Source organism: Castor canadensis, chromosome 6, assembly GCF_047511655.1.
Source record: "Castor canadensis chromosome 6, mCasCan1.hap1v2, whole genome shotgun sequence".
In the NCBI taxonomy this organism is placed as follows: Eukaryota; Metazoa; Chordata; class Mammalia; order Rodentia; family Castoridae; genus Castor; species Castor canadensis.
The window spans coordinates 20,596,780-20,618,446 of record NC_133391.1 but is presented as its reverse complement, the minus strand read 5'-3'; the positions used below and the strand labels follow the sequence as shown (position 1 = coordinate 20,618,446).

At 36.5% G+C, this 21,667-nt stretch overlaps 1 protein-coding gene across 23 annotated transcripts in view; it reads right to left on the bottom strand.

The window, feature by feature from the left end:
* The window catches only part of Sox5 (SRY-box transcription factor 5), a 922,227-nt gene that overhangs the window by 110,348 nt on the left and 790,212 nt on the right, over window positions 1–21,667 (bottom strand). For 21 of the 23 annotated variants that reach the window (XM_074075856.1, XM_074075864.1, XM_074075855.1 and 18 more), the window contains one exon: window positions 4,441–4,564. In XM_074075856.1, coding sequence (XP_073931957.1) covers window positions 4,441–4,564 — 124 coding nt within the window. The remainder of the gene's footprint in view (window positions 1–4,440; window positions 4,565–21,667) is intronic. The other 2 variants (XM_074075847.1, XM_074075852.1) reach the window with 1 other exon arrangement.

Here is a 21,667-nt window from a genome sequence, read left to right as displayed (position 1 = left end):
TCATGAGCCCTAATGAATTTGCCACAGCATCTTGGTAACCATGTCACACAGTTTGGTACCCATGGCATTAGACAGGTGCCTATCTATTGAGGAGACTCTGTATCAATAGCTATTTAACACACTGGGCTTGATAATTTGCCCTAAACTATCAAGCCAGCTCCTTCACAACTTTATTTTATACTATATTTAGAAAACAGGCTATTTGGTTGGATTTTCACTTTCCTGAAGATTTTTTATTTCCATATAAAATGTCTCCCAGTCAAAATTTCTAAAGCATTTAACTATCACACTTATGTGACAGAAAATTTTCTACCCCAAGAGAAAGGAGAGGCACAGAGGGACACAGTCACCAATCCTAAAATAAGCACCTACCCCTCTCATTTCCACTCTAATGTGTGCCCAGGGGAGCAGAGCTGACCTGAGCTTGGGCTGCCAGCAAGCTGTGTGTGGAGGTGAGAGGACCAGAGTGAGGGTGAGAGAAGGGTGCACTGATCAAACAATCCTTCAACCAGCTTATCTCAAAAGCTCTTTTAGGTCTTGGGCATATGCCCATGAGCACATTCAATATACTACTTTAAAGTAGAATTTTTTCCTAAGATGGCAAGTACAAAAGTGGTATCTTCCTTACAACATAAAAGTATTCTGCAATTGAATTTATTAAAAAAGAAAAACATGCCTCACACAAGCCTCACAGCTCACAAGTTGAAGTCTTGGTTAACCAACAAGGATTGTACTCAGACTTTCCAGCAGAGGCAAACGGACTGTGTCCTTGCACTCTTCAACCATCCCAATGTACAACGCATTCGTGTGTACACCCAATTATTTTACAATTCACAATGGAAGCCTTGCTTACTGTGTTTTTCAAATTTATTTAAAGGGCTGTCATTGTTTTCTGATTCAAATGAGCTATTACCCAGAAATATAAATTAGAATTGGAATTTTTGATTATGTGTCATGAAAATATGTGTGTTTCCACATAGAAACTTAGTTAACAGTTTTAATATAACTGACAAGTTAAAAAGAAAGACTATTTGACCAATTTTTTCCCTTGAATGTGATGTTGACTGATTAAGCTAGTGTTTTCACATAACTTTTTCAAGTTCTCTCTCTCTCTGCCTCTGTCTCTGTCTATATATGTACATATATAAACACACATATACAAATAGATATATACACATATAGATATAGATGGAATGTCCTCTTTATGTAGATAGATAGAATGCTCTCTCTACACACACACACACACACACACACACACACACACATAGAGATTCATTAATATCCCATCATTTTCACGTCCTCAGAAGTCTGCAGTATTTTTAGATTTAATAAATTAGTAGGAACAGCAATAACCAGACACACACCCATGAAGATGTGAGATTTTGTGCTTGATTTCATTAATAATGAATGCCCAAACAGAGTGTGAGATTCTGGCATTGCTATCTCAGTATTTATAAACTGATGAACACACTTCCTAGGTGAAGCATGGACCATAACATTTCTTAAAGCTTCTCTTGGATGTACCGAGTTGGTTTTCTCTAAAGTCCCTGGCTTTGTGGCTATTCAACTATTCTAGTATTATTCAGTGCTGTGCATCTAGCAGTTCAGGAAGGCAAATATTTTGCATTTTGTGCACCTCCATTACATGACATATTTTCTGCCAAGGTACTTCGTAAAGGAGAAATATCCATGTCTGAGCAGAAACTTTTTTTCTGACAATAAGATATGTTAATGCAGTCTACAATGGTTAAGTTCTTCAACCTATGTTTGTAGTTTATGTTTTTCATTGCTGAGAACATTTAATCTTTCATGTTTGGTCCTAAGGATTTTATTTAATGTATTCTATCAAGACACACAGTCTAAACAGCAAAGTTTTCAATCAATGTACTTTATGAATGGACTGCTGAAAAGCCTCTAGGTTTTTGATACTAACAGTGTATTTTTAATTTTCACTTGAAACTAGAATAAAGATTGGTTGATCAGTCTTTTTCGTTGAGAACTGAAACCAACTGACATAAGATAAATCAAGTAGACACTTATGGGGGGGGAGCAACAGGAAGTTGACGGCTGGGTTTCTTTCCCTATTTCTCCTCCTTTCCTGCTGTGTGTTGAGTGGGAAATAGCCCAGCAAGTTTATCACATCTGCCCAGCTCCCCACTGAAACTGACTCAAGTGCCAGAGTGTCAGCAAGGTGGCACTTGCTTTGGCTCCTGGCTTCTGCTTAGTTCTAGAGTCTGGCAAGATGCCAGATTCAAGCTGGTCAGCAACAGTAAAAGCTTTGTTCTATTTCCAAGATCAAGAAAGAAGTGTTATCACTTGTAGCATTAAGCACTGAAGGTATGCCTATCTACTGGTTAATGTACTAAAAGTTTTAGAGAGGGGAGTTTCTCCGTGCCATCTCACATCAGCGCTGGGCAGATTTAGCATGCCAACTCTGCTGCATGGGGGCAAGGAAGCAGTGCTCTTGACCTTTTCCAGGCCTACAGTTGTGCCATTGTTCAGACTCAGTGTGGTTTTCTCTTCAGCACAGGATTTGCTAATGGGACTTATTTCTGTAGTTTCTTGGAAAAACAAAACAAAGCTTAAAAAAAAGCAAAGAGAACTAAGCTATATGTTTATATTATAGATGAAATTAAAGGCAACTAATGATATTTTAAATGGCTTTGTCTTTTTCATTTTAGTAACCTAGGTTACCAAAAACACATCAGCTATATGTGTTTAATGTTAGAAGTAAGCCTTAGGAAAATGGAAACAAAATACAAAAAAACAAAAAAAAAACTTTTATGATTAAAAACATAGAATTTAGTGTAGTGACAGAATTTAAAATTCCATTCTTAGAGTTTAAATTAGACTTAGAATTTAAAATACTTAGAATCAATACAGTTGTGTATTATTTTAAAAAGTTGGCATGTCTGGATGAACTGGTGTGCTATAAAATTAGAGTGATGTGGCCAAGAATATTAAATGAACAAATTAAGGCTTCAGAGTAAGAATATTATTTCTGAAACATAAGAAACCAAAGTCAAGAGAGAGGTGTGCAAAATCAGTATGAAAACTGTAAAGGATAAATAACTTGAAAAGTACAGATTTTTATACTAGTGAACCACCATCACTTGTACTTGAACTCCAGAATCGTAATCTACTCATCTCAAATGACTTTGATTATTTTAAAAATCATATCCTATTTCCTCAGGATGATGTAGAGAAAAGCTTAAAGACTAGGAATAAGTATGAAAATCCTACAGGTGAAAATCCAAAACATCACCTAGGAGGCGCCAGACCAGACTAGAGTCATAGTTTCTCACTTGCAGTTGCTTAGCATGATACTAAGGGGACAATTTTTGTCATACACAAGAGCTGGAATTCAATAGAATTTCAAAGTAATAGGCTACATAAATATCCCAAATGACCATAGCTTGCTAACTTTTTTCAGTAGTGCTCTACTTTTATCAATGAAAATACTTCAGTAAACTTGCTTTATCTACATTCCTTCTGGCCATAGTAATGATACTCCAAAAGACATTTAGCTTAGAAGTCTGGTCTGTCTTTGGAATATTTTTATCTAATAGAATACAGATGGCATTCTGGCTACTTCAATTTTTAAAGTTTGTTTCCAAAACTGACAATGCACACTTTAGATTTGGGTAAAGGAGGAAAAGGCATAAAAGTCACAGACATGGAAAGACAGTAAGCCACACAGTTATCTTAGTGTAACTTATTAGCGAAACATGTCCTTTATATTGTTTATAGTGAACATTCATTCAAAATCGGTTGAAAGTTGCACTACAAGTTGAAATATAGAAGTGAATAAGACAGAATCAGCCACTATATTTACAAAGATTACAATTAAAATCAGAGAGACGTCACACAGGATCCCAAGCAACCAAGGGAAAGGGACCTAAACTAGGTAGGGCATTCCCCATCTTGAGTTGGAAGAGGCTTAGGACACCACGGGCAGGGAACACTGTTGATAAAAGTCCAAAGTCCAGAGCTGAGTTTGGTGTAAGAAGTAAAGTAAGACCAGTGAGAAATTATGCAGAGGCAACAAACAATGGAGAGGGCCAACTAATTCATATTACACAACTGAACTTATCTCATTTGGTAATGGAAAACTGTGAAAAGCGTATATCATCCTATCTCTGTAAAAGTAAAAAGAACCCTAAATTCTTTTTAAGAATTTTAAGAAGACACTGGAAACAGAAGATATGAAACTGAATTATAAAGTGCAAATATTGGCTTCAGAAGCACAGAAATATAATCCAGGCTGTTACTGTTATAAATATCAACACAAGTCCTTTTCCACACCGTCTTTGTGTTTCCTCTTTAAAACAAAAATGCTATATGGTTGCTCTCATATCTTGGAGTGGCAGTAATATTAAATGGACCACCTTAAAGCCATGCCCTCCACCCACTCCCAAATTAAAAATCAGTGATACTTACTACATCCAGCCTTGTAGCTGAACCCTGGAGGAAGGAGGAATCCTTGCTGGGCAGCTGCAGCCAGTGTCCGTTGATCAGGAGGGAATACAGGGATCATTAATGGCGGCAGCTGACCTTGAACCTGCTGAACGTGATAGAGCGAATCAAAGAGAAGTAGTTTTGGTGCCCCATGCTTCCCACCCTCCTTATTTCATGATATTAAAAAATCATTTATTCAACTCAAAATATTGGCATATGAGCTTGCCAGAACACTGGGTTCGGGGCTGCACCTTGGGTCTATGTTATACAGGAGATGCAGAAGACCCTATACCTGAAAGGTGTTAGCAAGTTCACCCTCCAACCTATGAGCTTTCCCTGTGTGATATCCTACCCAATGATGAAAATGCCACTACTGTGCAAAGACCTTCATTCCTATTTCACTAATGTAATAGCTAAAAAACGATTACCTTTACACTGTATTAACCTTCGGTAAATAACACCTGATAGGATGAATTCTACCTTATAAAAGTAAACTGTATCATTTTATCTATGAATAACTCTTCATTACTTGAGGATAAATTGTCATGTTCACACATAATAGTGAAGTTGTAAAATTCTAGAATAGCAGGCCTGGAAGAAAACTTCGAAAACAACGAAACCTTTTCCCTTAGTTTATAGATGGACCAACCTGGGGCAAAAATAAACTGGCTTTCCCATAGCCACCGAATTTGTCAGCACCGGTTCTGGAATTCCGTCCCTCTCCACCGTGCTTTGCTTTTTTTTCAGGCATTTGAACCACTCCTCAAATTTCATGACCTCTACTTTGGTTGTCATTTTTGGAATATGTTCTAATTTGCTGGTGCTACTCTCAGAGTATGGGGTTCTCATCAGTTAATATATAAACTATTACAACGGAATAACTGTGTTTTTTCACCACTGTAAGATTTTGTATAAATATAACCTAATGGTGTCATTTCTGCAGTCATGTCACGTCATTGGCTAATGGAAAAGTGATCACTAACTAAAATATTTAAGATTATCCGTTTCAAGTAAATATTTGAACAAGGTCTGCGTTACAAACTTGATTACTGTTAGTGTCTGTCATTGGGTGTGTGGATGAGAATCAGGAATGGATTGAAAATCACATATGTGACTTTATTATCTTCACTAATCCTTCCACACATTAACTCAGTTCATTTATAAAATATTTAATAAAATATCCACTGTCTGAGCAGGAGAACCCCAATCTCAAGTTCACACAGCTTTGATTATAGCAGGGATGTTGGTTTTTAAAAAGTAAACTATATCAACATACAAAAACAATTACAAATCAATTCAGACACCAATCCTAACACTTCTGCAATGTCTGTCAGGCCTGTTTCCCCACTGGCATTACTCACTCCTAGGGCTCTTAAGATTCTCATAGTTCTCATTTCTCACTTGAAAAGTTTACCTTCCATTTCTCCTTCCTTTCATCTTTCACAGTAAACCTCGAGTTTTTCCAAGATTTTGGTTGGTGCTTGTAATAGCTAGGGGCAAACAGGCTGAGGACTGAGAGAGGAAAAGGGAGAAAGGAAGGGAGGAAGGCAGGGAGAAAGAGAGACAGACTGAGACTACAAAAGAACAGCCATGACTCCAAATTGGGAAGGGTTGTAAACCCCTTCCCTCTCCTACAGAAGTAAAGCTACCAAGGAAATGAGAACAACCAGAGAGATAAAAAGACAGTGTCTTAAGATTTGGGCTGAAGGTATCTACCACTACAGACAATTTATGGAACATAGTCAGAAAAAAACCTTATGGAGAAACCAGTTGACTAAAGACTCCAAGACTGGAGAATGCATGTTGAACAAACACATAAGACTTAGTGATCTAAAACAAGAGGCAGATATTATGGGGCAAAACAGCATGAAGCTAGTTCAGTGTGAGAAGAGGGAGCGAACCACAGCAAAGGACGAAGAAACCAACCACAAACCAGCCATGCTGGGTAAGGTTACTGTCAACTACATGTTCCTCATTTTCACATAACTCAGAAGTTACCATGTTTTACACAGCTCATTTCCTCCTTTCTGAGATACTGCTGGTTAGAAGATGTACCATAAATTTAATAAGAACATTGTGGAGTGAGGAATTAAACAATCCCCAAATTAAACATGTGCAAGGGTTATAAACGGCCACCATATTTCAGGCACGTTCACATTTAAGGAAAATGATGTCCTGGATGGCAGGACACCAAAGTTCACGCTTTAGTGCAATACATTAGACTCACATGGCAAGTTATGAAAGACCCCAGTGCTCAGGCTCCTTCATCAGCCCAATTTAATCTAAGTCTCCAGGGCTGAGCGCCAAGCATCAGCCTCCTCTATGACTCTAGTGTGCACTCAGGCATCCTGACTCAGGAAGAACTGCTTCGAGGAATGCTTTCTATCACTGTCAATGACGTGTTTTGTCCTTTACAAAGCACCTCTACGTACATACATAGTAGGAAGGGAAACTACCTATCATGGCTCAGGTATCCACAGGGTAATGACATACTCTGTTCCTCATGAAATTCTTTCCACATGAGGCTGGTGTCTATATCTTACCTGCCTCTCCTGTTTAACAACTCAAGAAGATTGGCTTTCCTCTAGAGAAAAATGACCAAATCCTTTAGCCTGGTGTATGGGATCCTTCCCAATTTCTCCCCAGGCCACCTTTCCACAAATGACTGCTGTCTCCTTCATGTATCTCACACTCTTGCCTCAGTGGATCAGGAAGAGCTCCTCACATTCTCTGCATTCTTCCATGCCCAAATGCATGCAATTATATTTTCTCCTGCGTCAAGTGATTTTTCCTTTTCTTCCTGGAAAATTATATTCATTCAATGACTTATTTTTTTTGGTGGTACTTGGGTTTGAACTCAGAGTTTCATTCTCATGAAGCTGGTGCTCCACCTCTTGAGTCAAGCCTCTGGTCCTTCATACTCTGGTTATTTCAAGCTGGCCTTGAACTGCAATCCTCCTGATGTCAGCCTGCCAAGTAGTTACTATTACAAGCATGCGCTTCTTTCTTTAAAGACTTTTGATACCCATTTTCCTATGAAGAACTTATGTTTCCAACTGTCAGGCAGAAAACTATTATTTCTTTGCATTTAAAAAAGCTAATAGACTTACTGTATTGAATAATATCAGTTGCCACTGGGTCTATTCTATGACCTATGGGGATTATTTAGGGAAATGGCTATAACTGATTTCTCACTATATTTTTAGAACTCAGAAGCTAAGGTTATTGTATGTAGAAATAAATCATAAATTAAGGATTTTACAGTTGAATGTATTACACAGCTTACCATCTTAATGACATCTTTATGTGTTAGCTCCAAGTCCACAAAAGGTCTGTGGACAGCTAAGTTATCTAATGACCAAAAAGGAATCTACTGTCATCAGATAAAGTAACAGTTGCTTTGTGTTCTGACTCTTAAATCTTTGCTAAATGGTCTCACATAGTGCATGTATAAAGAGACAGAAAAGTAATCCAAAAATATGAGAAATTTATTACATACTTCTGTAATGGACAGAAAATGATGTTTTAATTAGTACATCTTTGTGCTATGTTTCAATAATGTCACTTGCAATTTTCTTTTTAAAATATTGACTGGGATTTTTTCCACATCAATTTTAGAATAAAGAATGAATATTTGAATTATTAACATGATATTTTGATGGGCAGTCAGGTTATATTTTTTTAATTTATTCTAGTCTTTCTTTGTTTCATATTAACTTGAATTTTTTTGGGTAATTTTATTTCTAAGGGTTTCTTTTTCTCCTCACACAAAACACTTGCTGCCATTGTTATAGGAACTTTTTTCTTGATTATATTGTTTAACTTGCTGTTTGTACATAGCATACTTGTGAATGGAAGATTTGTCTAATAGCTTACCAAATTTCATCTGATTAAAATGTCTAATAGTATAAGGAATAAAATCCAATTTCTTCTTTGTCTTTTGATTACAGATGCATAGTCTAAACTTACTATGGCTTAAACTACTGAATGAGTTTTGCATTAGTAGTATAAATTGTGGCAGTGCCTACAGTTTTCAAGAAGGATGCATGAACAGAAGCGTAGTTTAAAGCAGAGAACGGCCCTAGAGATCATGTGGACAACACAGTCGTTGTGCAGATAAGGAACAGACCTATACTGGCCAAACCAGCTGTTCTCCATCCCAGATTGAGGTAAAGGCAGAGTGAACATTTTTACTACATCTCCTGATCTGCAGTCTAGCACTCTCCCCTACTCAGCTGGAAATTTGGAGAGAAAGGAGGAGTAGAAAGGAACTAAAAGAACTACAAGAGGAAAAAGAGGAACAGCATGGAAATTAAACTGAAGTTCAAAGTTCCAAAGATGAGTCTTCTTTAGGCTATCACAGGACAGACTGTAGAATGCTGTACAATAAAGTAAGTAGTGAAATAAATACAATCCAAAATGAGTGCTGATCCATGTCAGAGTTCAGTATATCCTTCTTATTTGGGGATTCTGCACTTGCACATTTGCTCAATTAACAAAATTTTGTAATACCCTAAATCAATACTAGTGGTGCTTTCATGGCCTGCACAGGGCAGTGAAAATTGTTTTGTTTGAAATGCTTCTAACTCTGGTGCTAAATTGCTGTGTAGGGTTCCTAAGTGTGAGAAGCCTGTGATGTGCAAAAACAGATGTGTTAGGTAAGCTACCTCCAGACAGTGTTGCTGGATGTGAGTTCAATATTAATAAATTGGTAAGAAATATTAAACGAGGTGATTTAAACAGAAACACACATAAAACAAGATTATGTATTGATGGGCTGGAGATGTTATGACCAGAGGCTCATAGGAACCTACCTGTATTTTCTAAGACCCTCTGTTAAGTGTTCACTAATTCAGTGTTCATGGCAACTTTATGAATGTAACTAGTGTGAATAATGAGGAACAACTATCATTTATTGCTGTATCTTAGCTAATATTCAGCTCACTCCTACTAGAATTTAGCCACCATTTGGGAGAAAAGGACACATTAGATCAAAATAATATAATGTTTTCTGGACAAATTCTAAAACGAATGAGCTATAAGGTAATTCATTCCATATATTTGCTACTTTTGAATGTTTTTTAAACATAATCACTACTAAATTCATTTATGTTCATTCACTTAATGCATGAAATTTCTTTTAAACTCCTAATTAAGTTTTAAAATGTGTGACATTTTTAATTAAGTTTCAATAAATTACTTTTGTCACAAAATTTCAGTTTTTTTATTGGGGGCATGGTATTCAATAAATTGTAACTAATTTACAAGGCTACTTCTTACATTTTTAAACTTTAAAATGAAATAGGTCTTAACACTTTTTATACATCTACCACATGGTACTGCATATAGTCTTGCCCTCTAAAAAATTGTGACCCACAAATTGACCACACCATCACACTTACAAAGTAAGAGTAAATACCTATCAATTATTCCAGTTAAATATCTCAGATTCAATAGGAATTCTCTATTATGAAACTGTTGTATTGACTCTTAAAATTAGTGCATCAAGTGGATGCTTAAAATGGTTAACCTGGCTGCCAGTCACATGGGTCTGTTTATCTGGTTATTCATTCAGTCAACATTCACTAGGCAGTATGTGCACAAAGGATTAAAAGATGTATTTATAGTCAAGCCTACAGCCTGGTAGGGCAAATGGTTAGTTATGATCACTGCCATTAACTCAACAATAGAGACCTGCATGGGATAGTATAAAAGTGTAGGAAAGAAAGTTCTAACATAGCCAGGGTCTCATGGAGGTAGATACAGCAGATAAAGGAACTGAATGGATCAATTCAGAGCAGAGTGAGCCAGGGAGAGGAATGGGGGTGCTTGAAAACAATTCTAAGTAGAGGTAGAGACATAAGCAAAGAAACAGGGACAGGAAAAACATCATGGAATGGGGGACGCTCCTTATAGGGTGGAAGCAGTAGAGAACTCTGCCTGAATCAGTCACTGTATAGTGAATAAACTTGAAGCTTCCCCTGTACACTCCTGGGAATCCTGGGGGCTTAGGGTATTCACAGTACATAGGAAAGAGATCTGAGAGGCCCAGCTATGTAGCAGGCTCATTCAGTGGACCCAAGTAATAGACAAACTTCTTTGTCTATTACTTCCTCCATGATGGTAAGGAACAAAGGACAAGAAATATTTAGGAAAAAAAATTTATCAAGGCTCACAGGTACAGAAAATGACAGAAGCAGACAATGTCTAGTTTATGTTGCTCTATCTACAGTAGCATCAAACAACTAAAAATTGTAGAAGGGTAGAGACAGTTCTCATGGAAAGGACAGATGTGGTCTTGGAGTGATGAGTTTGAGTACCTAGATGATATTCCATCGAGGTCCCTTTGTCAATGTACTCTGTGGTCTGAAGGTGATGGGGAAGTATCTCCACTGGGTCTGATCTTGGATGTAATTTGCTGATGAGAATGAGCTAGGTCATCTCAAGAGGGTCTGATAATTAACAGAAGAGCTGAACATGATCTGAGTTGAACTCCATACAACAAAGTGTGGAAGAAGAGAAGCCTGTATAAACACAGAGGTCAGAACAGAATCAGAACAAAGAAAATCATTACAGTGGCACAAAAGCTAGGAGAAGATGGAGGGAGCGAGCAAATAGTGAAAGAAAGAGTATTTTTAGAGTTCAAAGATAATGTCTTTTGGTATTGTCAATCAAAAGTTGAATTAACAACATCAGTTCTATCAGCATAGAGGGTAGAAACCATACTGCAAAAGGGTGAGGACTGAATGACAGGCAAGGAAAAGAAGATGATAGAAGAGAGTATTGTGCACCAGGAGTAGATTACTCCTAGGAACAAGTGAGTGGAGACCTGACAGAAGCTGCCCAAAGAGGTGAGAAAGAAAAGTGTTCATTGGACAGCAAAGTTTGAGCACATTCCTTGTTTTCAAACAGAAATTGAGAGTTTAAATATAGGAAAAAGAGAAGTTAATTGGTGGACCAAAATTCCATAGAAGGCCAGAAGGTGAAGGAGAGGGAGAGGGCGTAAATTCTGAATGAGAGCCATATGACTTTCAGGTCACAAAGCAACAAGGATAGAAGCAGACATGTTTTATAGGTAAGACAAATGGGAAGGTTAGGGAAACCAGGCCTTACAGAAGAAATTTCCTCAATGATGAAAGTCAGAGCATATTCTGAAAAGGAGAGACATTGGGATTGAGGCAGGCAGTGGGGGAAAGTTAAGGAAGTATTGGACGGCCATTGTGAGAAATGAAAATGAAAGAGCAAGAAATCACAGACAACTGAAAAAGAGTGATAGAAAATGCTAAGGCCTTAGGTGAGACCCCATAAACTGTGATGCTGTCAGACTTCCTGTTTCTATGAGTTTCTTCTTTTTTTTTTTTTTTTGGTGGGACTGGGGGTTTGAACTCAGGGCTTCCTGCTTGCAAAGCACGTGTTCCATTGCTTGAGCCACATCTCCAGTTCTCTATGAGTTTTCTCAAAAAGTGCCTAGCGAGTGGGCCTAAGGGTCTGAAAAGGTGAATTCCAGCATTCTAGTCAGAGAAGAGGTGGGTGTACTGGAAGACTTCACTAACAATGGGTTGTGATGAAATCTGGTCACCAACGCGCTTCGGGTTAAAGACAAAAAATCGTATGTTCTCCCTCATATGTGGACATTAGATCAAGGGCAAACACAACAAGGGGATTGGACTATGAGCACATGATAAAAGTGAGAGCACACAAGGGAGGGGTGAGGATAGGTAAGACACCTAAAAAACTAGCTAGTATTTGTTGCCCTTAATGCAGAGAAACTAAAGCAGATACCTTAAAGCAACTGAGGCCAATAGGAAAAGGAGACCAGGAACTAGAGAAAAGGTTAGATTAAAAAGAATTAACCTAGAAGGTAACACCCACGCACAGGAAATCAATGTGAGTCAATGCCCTGTATAGCTATCCTTATCTCAACCAGCAAAACCCCTTGTTCCTTCCTATTATTGCTTATACTCTCTCCTCAACAAAATTAGAGATAAGGGCAAAATAGTTTCTGCTGGGTATTGAGGGGGGGAGCGGGAGGGGGTGGAGTGGGTGGTAAGGGAGGGGGTGGGGACAGGGGGGAGAAATAAACCAAGCCTTGTATGCACATATGAATAATAAAAGAAAAATGAAAAAATAAATAAATAAATAAATAAATAAATAAATAAATAAAAAAAAAAAAAAAAAAAAGAACAGGAAGAGAGTCAGGAAGGCACTGGCCGAATGGAGAAACTACTGGACTTAAAGAGCTGGAGAGGCTGGTGATCTCAAGGAGTAGGTCTTATGAGGGTGGACTGGTGTGAGAGCTCAAATGGCGCAGTTATGACAAGACATCTGTTTAGAGCGCATACACAGACATTAAAACGAGAGGCGGTGTGATGGTTTAAGTCAGTGCAATTACAAATAGACTAGAAGATCTGAAACTTTTAAAAACATTCCTCCAGAGTCGAGTCCTGTGAGTGCCATAGCATAGGAGCACAAGTCATCCTTGGGGATCAGTTCACCTACTGCAGAAATTCAGTCACCTTCAGTGGGAGCACAGCAGCTGTTTAGAAGCACACAGCAATACCGCGCAGCAGTTTCTGAGCAAATGAGGAATATAATATCCAAACAAGATTACAAGAGGGGTTTAGGTAGGCAGGATATAATTACCCAAACTGGAGTCACCGGGAAGAACAAAGCTGATTTTCTACCCTTAGCAAAACAAACACGGGAGCCTCAACAGCTACTAATAGTTTGTGATTTTTCATTTTGTGTAAAATAAAGTTGATTTGTCACTTTATCTTACTCAGTGCAATGGTATTCAGAAAAAGAATTGAAAAATAAAGCAGTGAATTTATCTTCCAATTAATCTACTAGGAAGATTAAAGAAAAGTCTCGTTGAGGGATACCGGGGCATAAAAACACTGCTAAAATTGCAATCCCCGCCTCTCACTCCTAACAGTCATACTGCAGCTGGATCACCTCTAATTTCATTTGATTGAAGACAAAGACAAAGTAGCCATATTCTTTCAGAACAAAAATGAACAGCCATGTGGGTTTTTTACATAGTACTCTGCTTCGGCAAAAAGCCACAGAACTTTTTTTAAAAAATTGCTTCCAAGGATGAAAGTGACTTTGCCAAGCAAAGTGGCTTCAAAACAGGCCTCAAAAATACTAATAGAAAGACAGATGGTTCTACTAAGAGCTTGGCTGCCAAAATGAAAAAAAAGAGTTAAAAAAAAAAGAGAGAGAGAGAGAAATGCTATTGAAGCTGACTGCAAAGTTATCTGATGACTACAAATACTTTTGTCCCATAGCAAGTGCTAACTCTGCCTCCAGGCTGAAGCAGTCACAGTAGTAACTTCCCCACAGCAGTGTACCCTGTGTTCCCACCCTCCGAAGTAAAACCTGTGAGTGCAAAGCCCTGAGAATCAGCACAACGAGCCCTTGCTCTGCAGAAGCAAAATATTGCATCGCAGAACTCCTGTTTAGAAACAGACCCACAAGGAAAATTGCTTTTCTTTTCAAAACTGCCTGTCACGTTTTCTTTTTCTAATTCCCCTTTCTCTCCTCCTCCCTGTCACCAAAGGGCCCACGGGCCCTATGAGTTTAGATGATACAAACTCAATTTGTATAAAAAAGGCAGGAAGCAACACCACAGAGAGGTGAAGATAGTCTGTAAGGATGGAGAAATAATCCAGCAAAGACACAGTGCAATTTTCTTCTCAAGCTACTACTGTAATATTACCTCTACTTTATTTCCTTCAGGGCAACTGCCATTCCTCTTTAACCAGATTGCTACTAGATATAATAGAAACGGAAATATTATATGGTCACTGACCTCCCTTTCAATGCCTCATTTCACTACTGCATTTTTACTTTTGCATGATGTGTTTATTGTTACCGTTGTTACTAGGATACAACCATTTTCAACACAGAATTGAGGCCTCCATCTCTCTAAGGCCCTGAGATTTCATTCTTAATGCTATGCAGTTTGGCCTAAATATTCTTCTTATCTTATACTAGACTTCATTTTCAAAACTCAAGTATTACATCCTTATAAAGCAACATCGTAATATATGTCAAATTTCAACCAAAATGATTATACTTCTCACACATGTAATACAACAAGGAATATCTGTTGACTTTAGCAAAAATCTCTGCATTAAAATATGATAATCATAGAAACTTAAGGGTGGCCAAAAAAGCAAACAAACAAAACAGCTATGTTTGGAAATCAGAAAGCAACTATGAATGAGTATAGGAGAAACACAGCCATTTTATTTGTCCCAGGGAATTCAAGCTGATTAAAAGATTTCAAAAAGGTAATGACGAAAAGTATCTCAAACAACGCTGTATTTAAGAGTTCAGTTATCATCCTAACATTGCTGTTTCATGAAGCAGTATCTTACACAGCTGTTGCTAGATAGAACCTAAATCTTTTTTGCAATACAACTCTGTTTCCTTAAATGTGTGTGATATTTGTGTTTGTTGTCAAGGTTCCTGACAGAACAACAGCATGGTTTACAGGTGTATGCAGAGCTGTCTGTTCACGTGAACAGAATCTGGCTTTGAGAATACTAGCAAGATCTTATAGCCTGCATTCCTATGTCAATTTTCAAGAAAATAAAAGAAAACATAAAATTTTATGGTCAACATGAGATACAATATAGTTTTCAATTATATTTCTCAAGAGTTCATTATCAGGAAATTTAATGAAATTCACTAATATTGACTATTGATTTAAAATATTTTGTACAATGGCTTAAAGTAGAAATTATCAGTGATTTTGCATGGTAAAAAACTCAGTTAAACCTAAGTTCTTTTGAAAAATTATACCTAGAAATTATCAATTGAGGGGATGGTGAGCCATGGTGATGGCTAATGAGGATGGGACTTTCTTTGGCTGTGATGAGGATACTCTGAGGCTGGACTGTAGCTCAGTAGTGCAGCACTCACCTGGCATGTGCAAGGTCCTGGGTTTGATTATAAGCACCACAAAATAAAATAATAAAATAAATAAATAAAAACGCAAAGGGAAAATATTCTGAATTTCTGTGGTGATGGCTACAAAACATTGAGAATAGAAAAAAATATTGAATTGTATAAGTTAAAAGGGTGAGTTTTTGTATGTGAGTTCAATCTTAATTAAAAAATAAGCAAACCAACAAAAGTCACAAAAATACATGCCTAGTGCAAGACTGAGTATGCTTTGAAATGGTCATGTCCCGTGTCAGAATGCAGTACTGTTTTGTATTGTGGTAAAGCACTTGTACATAGATTAGTTCATTTGTACTTCTTCCAGCCTCTTGGAGACTAGAGGTAGGTTAGGGGTTCCTACTGCCAATTTTATTAATAAGGAAAATAAACAGTTTTTAGAATCTATACATGATCATGGAGCTATTAATTTCTTGATTGTTCCTAAGAACTTATAAAACAAATACAAGAATTGTCTAAAATAGAAATTTACATAAAGAGTACAAAACACTGGAACAAAACTAATTCCCACATGTTTTCTCAGTGTGAAAAAAGGACCACATTTAAACAATCTTTGAAAGATACAATTCTATGTTTTAAGAGGCTTTTGTACTAAGTGTGGCATTTGGATTGGTTTTAACTTTCATCTTTATATATTATTTTGCTTTATGCTCATTACACCAAATATTTTTATTTTTCTACATGCATACATACATCTTACTTTAAGGGTCTGAAAACTTATCAGGAAAACAGATGCAACAGCAACAGAACATGCAATAGAAGGATATTTGATACAGGATTTATCATAGACCGTATCGTAAAGATCTTGGATTGTTAGTAGTTGTTGTCTACTTTGCTCAAAAGTAGGAAAAAATTCTTTGAAACATAGCTAAAAAAAGATCAAAAATGTACATTTTTTTACTCCCATAGCCGTAATTTTCATAAAAAGTATATATTATTAGCATTTACTTCAAAATTTCCTGAAATCACTCCCAAATTTGACATTTTTAGATTGCTTTTAAAGATTTTCCTATGCCTCTACTATTTATCTTAATAATAGCACTGGATTATAAAAACCTTTTAACATTGTGTTTTTCTTGCCTATGTTGGTTCCAAGAGACCTTTTGTTCTTCAACCTGTAGTCAAATTTGATTCTACATGGTGTAGCTGAAAACTTCACCTGACTGATCCCAGAAATAAAACCAAGCATATATGGTCAAATAATTTTTGATAAGAGCACCAAGAACACAAAATGAGGAAAAGGCAGACATTTCAATAAATGTGCTGGGAAAACTGGACAGAGACATGCAAAAATTGAAACTGGACTTTTATCTGACAATATACACAAAAATCAACTCAAAATGGGTTAAACACCTATATGTAAGAAAATCCAAGAAGAAAACAGCAAAAATATCTCTTTGACTTTAGTGTTGGCAATGATTTAATGTCACACTAAAACTCAGACAAAAGTAAAAGTAGCAAGTAATACCATATCAAATTAAGAAGATTCTGCATAGCAACAGATACAAGCAACAAAATGAAAAGACAGTCTGTAAACATGAGAATATCCCATATGTGTAAGGAATTCACATAATTCAACAGCAAAACCAAAACAAAGTAACAAAAAATAGGAAAAATGGACATAAAACTGGAATATTCTTCTGAAGTAGACATGAAAATGGCCAACAGGTATATGAAGAAATGCTTAGCATCACTAATCACCTGTGGCAAGTCAAAACCACCATGAGATATCGGTTCACACCTGCTAGCATGGGTGTTATCAAAAAAGATAAGAGATAACAGATGTTAGCAAGGTATGGAGAAAAGAAAACCCTTGTATGTTGCTGAGGTGAATGTAAATTAGTACAACCATTCGAGAAAATAGTATGGAGGACATTCCTAAGAAATTAAAAACATAACTATTACATCCCTGACAACCTCTCTTCTAGGCATGCCCAAAGCAAATGAAATCAGTTCTGGGTAGAGATATCTGCACTCCCATGTATTACAACATGATTCCATCATGTATTACAACATGATTCACAATAGCCAAGATATGGAAACAATCTAGTTGTCTGTTGATGAATAAATGCATAAAGAAATTGTGCAGTACATACATACAATAGAATATTATTCAGTCTTAATGAAAAAAGATGACAGCTTATTCTTCCAGTTTCATTAAGAGAAACAAATCAGATGTAGAAAGAAAAATACTGCATGATCTCACAGTAGATGTTCCAACAAAAGTAGCATATGTAGAAGCAGAATGTGGAACCGTGGTGACTATGGATAGAGGTCAAAGAATATGAAGTTACAGTACTGTAGAATGACTACTTCTAGGGATCTACCGTACATCATGAAAACTATAGTTAATAATATTTAATGTATGCTAATGTTTGTTAAGATAGTAGTTTTCCATGTTCTTATCACACACACATATACACACACACATACAAGAAGGTGCATTGATGGATATGTTCATTTCCTTGACTGCATATACACATAAATAGTGAAATGTATATGCATACATCTAAATATATACATAGTGAAATGTGTATCACAACATCATTTTGTATGCTTTCACCATAATAAAATATGAATGAATAAATAGACTTTTACCCATACTCCCCCCCCCAAAAATCTTCACCTGTTTTAGGACCAAGAACAAGTTTTTCCTCCAAACCCAGTTTAAGAATCACTGTCGTTAAAAAGACAGTTTACACTCTACAAGCAAAACATATGTTCACTAATTCATTGAGTTCCCACTTTATGCCAGGCATTGTTACAGTTTCTAGGGATATTGCTCTAGAAAGGCAGAAATTGCTCTAGAAAAATCAAAAGGGAGCAGAGGAAAAGGATAGCTGGAATGGAAGTTGCAATCGGTGAATTGATGTCAAGTGTGACATGTGAAGACCTCGAGCAACCGACAGCCAACCTCTCAGGCTTCTAGGGAAGAGCACTCCACACAAATGAAGAGGAGATGCTAAAAGCCTAAGGTAAGAAAATAATTAGTGTTTACGAAACAATGTTGTCTCCTCTTGTAGGTGTGCCATATAACTGTCTCATTTGGTTGAGATTATTTGTGTCTATCTCCATGGCTCAGCTGTCCTCAGAGCCAGGGCATGCCTAGCTCACATGTACCACGGTGTCATGCATAATGACTCCTACACAGCAGATTCTTACTATTTGTCAATGAACCTGCATATGTATTCACTCTTAAAAAAGTCTATCTTCATTTCCTCTTTCAATAGTGAGAATCTTATCAAAGCATTAGTTTCTATACAAATGGATCTTACACTTAATTTCCTCTTCAGGTTTCATGATTTTTCTTCAATTACGGCAATTAACTGAAACCATCCATACTGCCCCCACTCTGTTTTACTATCCTCAGATCCTACTTTTAGTGTGAATAATGCTAACAGATTTTGTGCATTTCATTAGGTAGGGAAATAAGAACTCTGAGGTGTCCTTAATGAAAGAACCCAACACCTGCTATTACATGTTACTTATGAAAAAAAGGACAATGTTGCTTACTTGTTTGGAATGAATGTAAATGTAACAATAATTAGGAAATAAGTTCAAACGTGAAACACTGTGAGCCATTAAATGTATTTAAAGTTTGGAATGTCTCCACTACCAGCAAGATACAAAGCAACTTGTCCTAAAGGTACAGAAATAGAGGAAATACAGAGCTTTCTTTGCAGACATGATCTTGTATGAGTTCAGACCCCTCAAAAAACTCACAGAAACTAAGCCTGAAACAAAATCTTTTCATTCAAAATAATCAAATGAATCGCTTCTTCCTTAAACTATACATCATTTCAATGCAGAAAATAAACGTGATTATATGCTCATATTTCGCCTATTCAATTCTTCTCAGTGTTATTCCAACTTCTTAGTTAGAAGGTGAGAGACTGGTGTGAGTGGCTTGTGTTTAGGAATTTCTTTGTTGGTCTATAGCATTAAAAGAATGCACAGGGTCAATAATGAAAAATGCCACATGAGTGGTAAGACGACCTTTAGGCAGCATTCATGCAAACAAAAGCAAAAGCGACATCTCAGCAACTCCCCAAATGCAACCAGAGGCAGGTGAGCATCTAGCTCTATCCTTAGGATGAGAAAAATCATCTCTGAGTGACAAGGCATGCTGCCTCACAGTCTCAGATGGAACGCAGCTCTACAAGAACTGAGGATGCTGCAGCAGTAGGCCGTTCACTACAACATTTGCTGCTGAAAATAAAACATGTGACATTACCAGAAAGGCCATGGTAGACATTTCTTCAGCTGAAAATGTGAAATATTTTTGTAACTGGACAACCCAGTGAATACGATGTCATTTATGTAATCAAAATTTTTGAGACTTGTAGTCACGAGGAAATACGATTCAATCGCCATCACAAATGCATTCAATAACAAGAAGTTTTATACATTACTTGCCATGATCTAAGCAAGGGGTAGCTAATTTCTCTGCTTTGTTAACTGACTTCAAAAACAAAGCACCATAATTTCACACAATGATGATATTCAAATAAAGATGGATTATGTGATACCACGGGTGCGTTACTAAATCTATAGACTGCTTTCTTGATTAGAAATAATTTCACTTTAAGTCCATGCAATTGTGACAATTGTAATTTCATATATAAGTTTTGCTGTAAGAAAAGAAAACAGAGACTGACTGTGAATTTTTTCCATTCATCTGCCCTATATCAAAGATATTTTCATAGCTGTTACTGTTAAGAGCTTTCTTACTTCCCTCAGTTTATTGCATGATGCTTTATTTAATGTTAACATTTTCAGTTTTATTCTTACTAAATCGCTAAATCCTATGAGGGACTGAGGGTGTGATTCAGTGACAGAGCACTTGCTACATATGCAAGGCCCTGGGTTTGACCCCAGGATTTCTAAACAAAAAAACAAAGAACTCCAATCATCTGAATTAGATACTCTGTTACCCTAGTTTATAGGTAATGAAACCATGGCATGCTTTCATTTGAACAGAGAGCAAGTGAAAGGTCTGGAGTTCAGACCCAAGCAGTCCGCCTACAAACAAGGCTTCAACCATGATGCTTTCTGTCACTCCAGCAAAGGATGTGACATGGGTAAACAATTTTGCATATTCAAGTGAATTGTAACAGCAATTAAAACAAACTAGAAATCACACATAAAAACTTAAAAGGAAAAAGATACATATAGAATATGGTACAAATAAAAAGCCTGAATAAAGCTATAAAGTTTAATTGCAGTAAGTATAAGTGGACTAAGATCATAAATTTGAAAGACTGAGATCAATAGATTGGATACTTAAAGTCCAGCTATGTTTTGTTTATAAAAGATAAAATTAATTCATTATTATAAAAAAACTGAAAACTTGAAAATGGTAAGCAAAAAGATCCAAAAGTGTCTGTACTGGTACCACAAAAACAGACTTGAAACATACAATGCAATTATGGTTAGTGAGTTTTTAGAAAGAATACTAAAAGTTTCAATTCAACAGGAAGATATAATAATTCTTAAGCTATATGCATCAATAAAATAGCCTCACAATTTAGGAAGCAAAAATTGAGGGAATTACAAGGAGACAGTAGCAAGACTCCAGCATTGCTGGACAGTTTAACACAACTTTCTTAATTGTCAATAGTTCAAGTATACAAAAATATTTGAAAATCTGGATAAAATTATTAGCAAGCTTAATCTAATAATATACATAGAATTCTGTATCTGATAATTACAAAATAAAAGCACATTTCAAGACACATCAAACATTTATAAAAATTATCTACACACTAAGCCACACATGAGTAAATTCACAGTCTGAGACCATGCAAAAGTATCTCATAAAAATTTGGTTTTTAGATGGAGAGGGAAAAGTTCATTTTTAAAAATGGACTCCAAGAACATCAATTTCACTTTTTGAATGAGTGGTTTTGGCTTTAACCTCAGGTCTATGAAGTACATTTTAGAAGAAGATAAAACATTTACCAAGGAGGGATTGAGTCTGTATTTCCATTAAAATACAATTTGATTACTGAAATATGATCCTTATTTTTTCAATGTGCTTTGCTATTGACAAGTGGGATCATTAAAATCTCTGTGTTTGTTCTAATTAATGTGTGGGTGGTTGGCAGGAATTAGAGGTTATTTAATATTATGTAGTGGTTAGCAATTCAAAACCTGTATAGTTTGAAGATTGCACTGTTGGGGAAAGTAAGCAAGAAGAATAAATTTAAAGCCACTATGTTCTTTAAAAATCAGCATC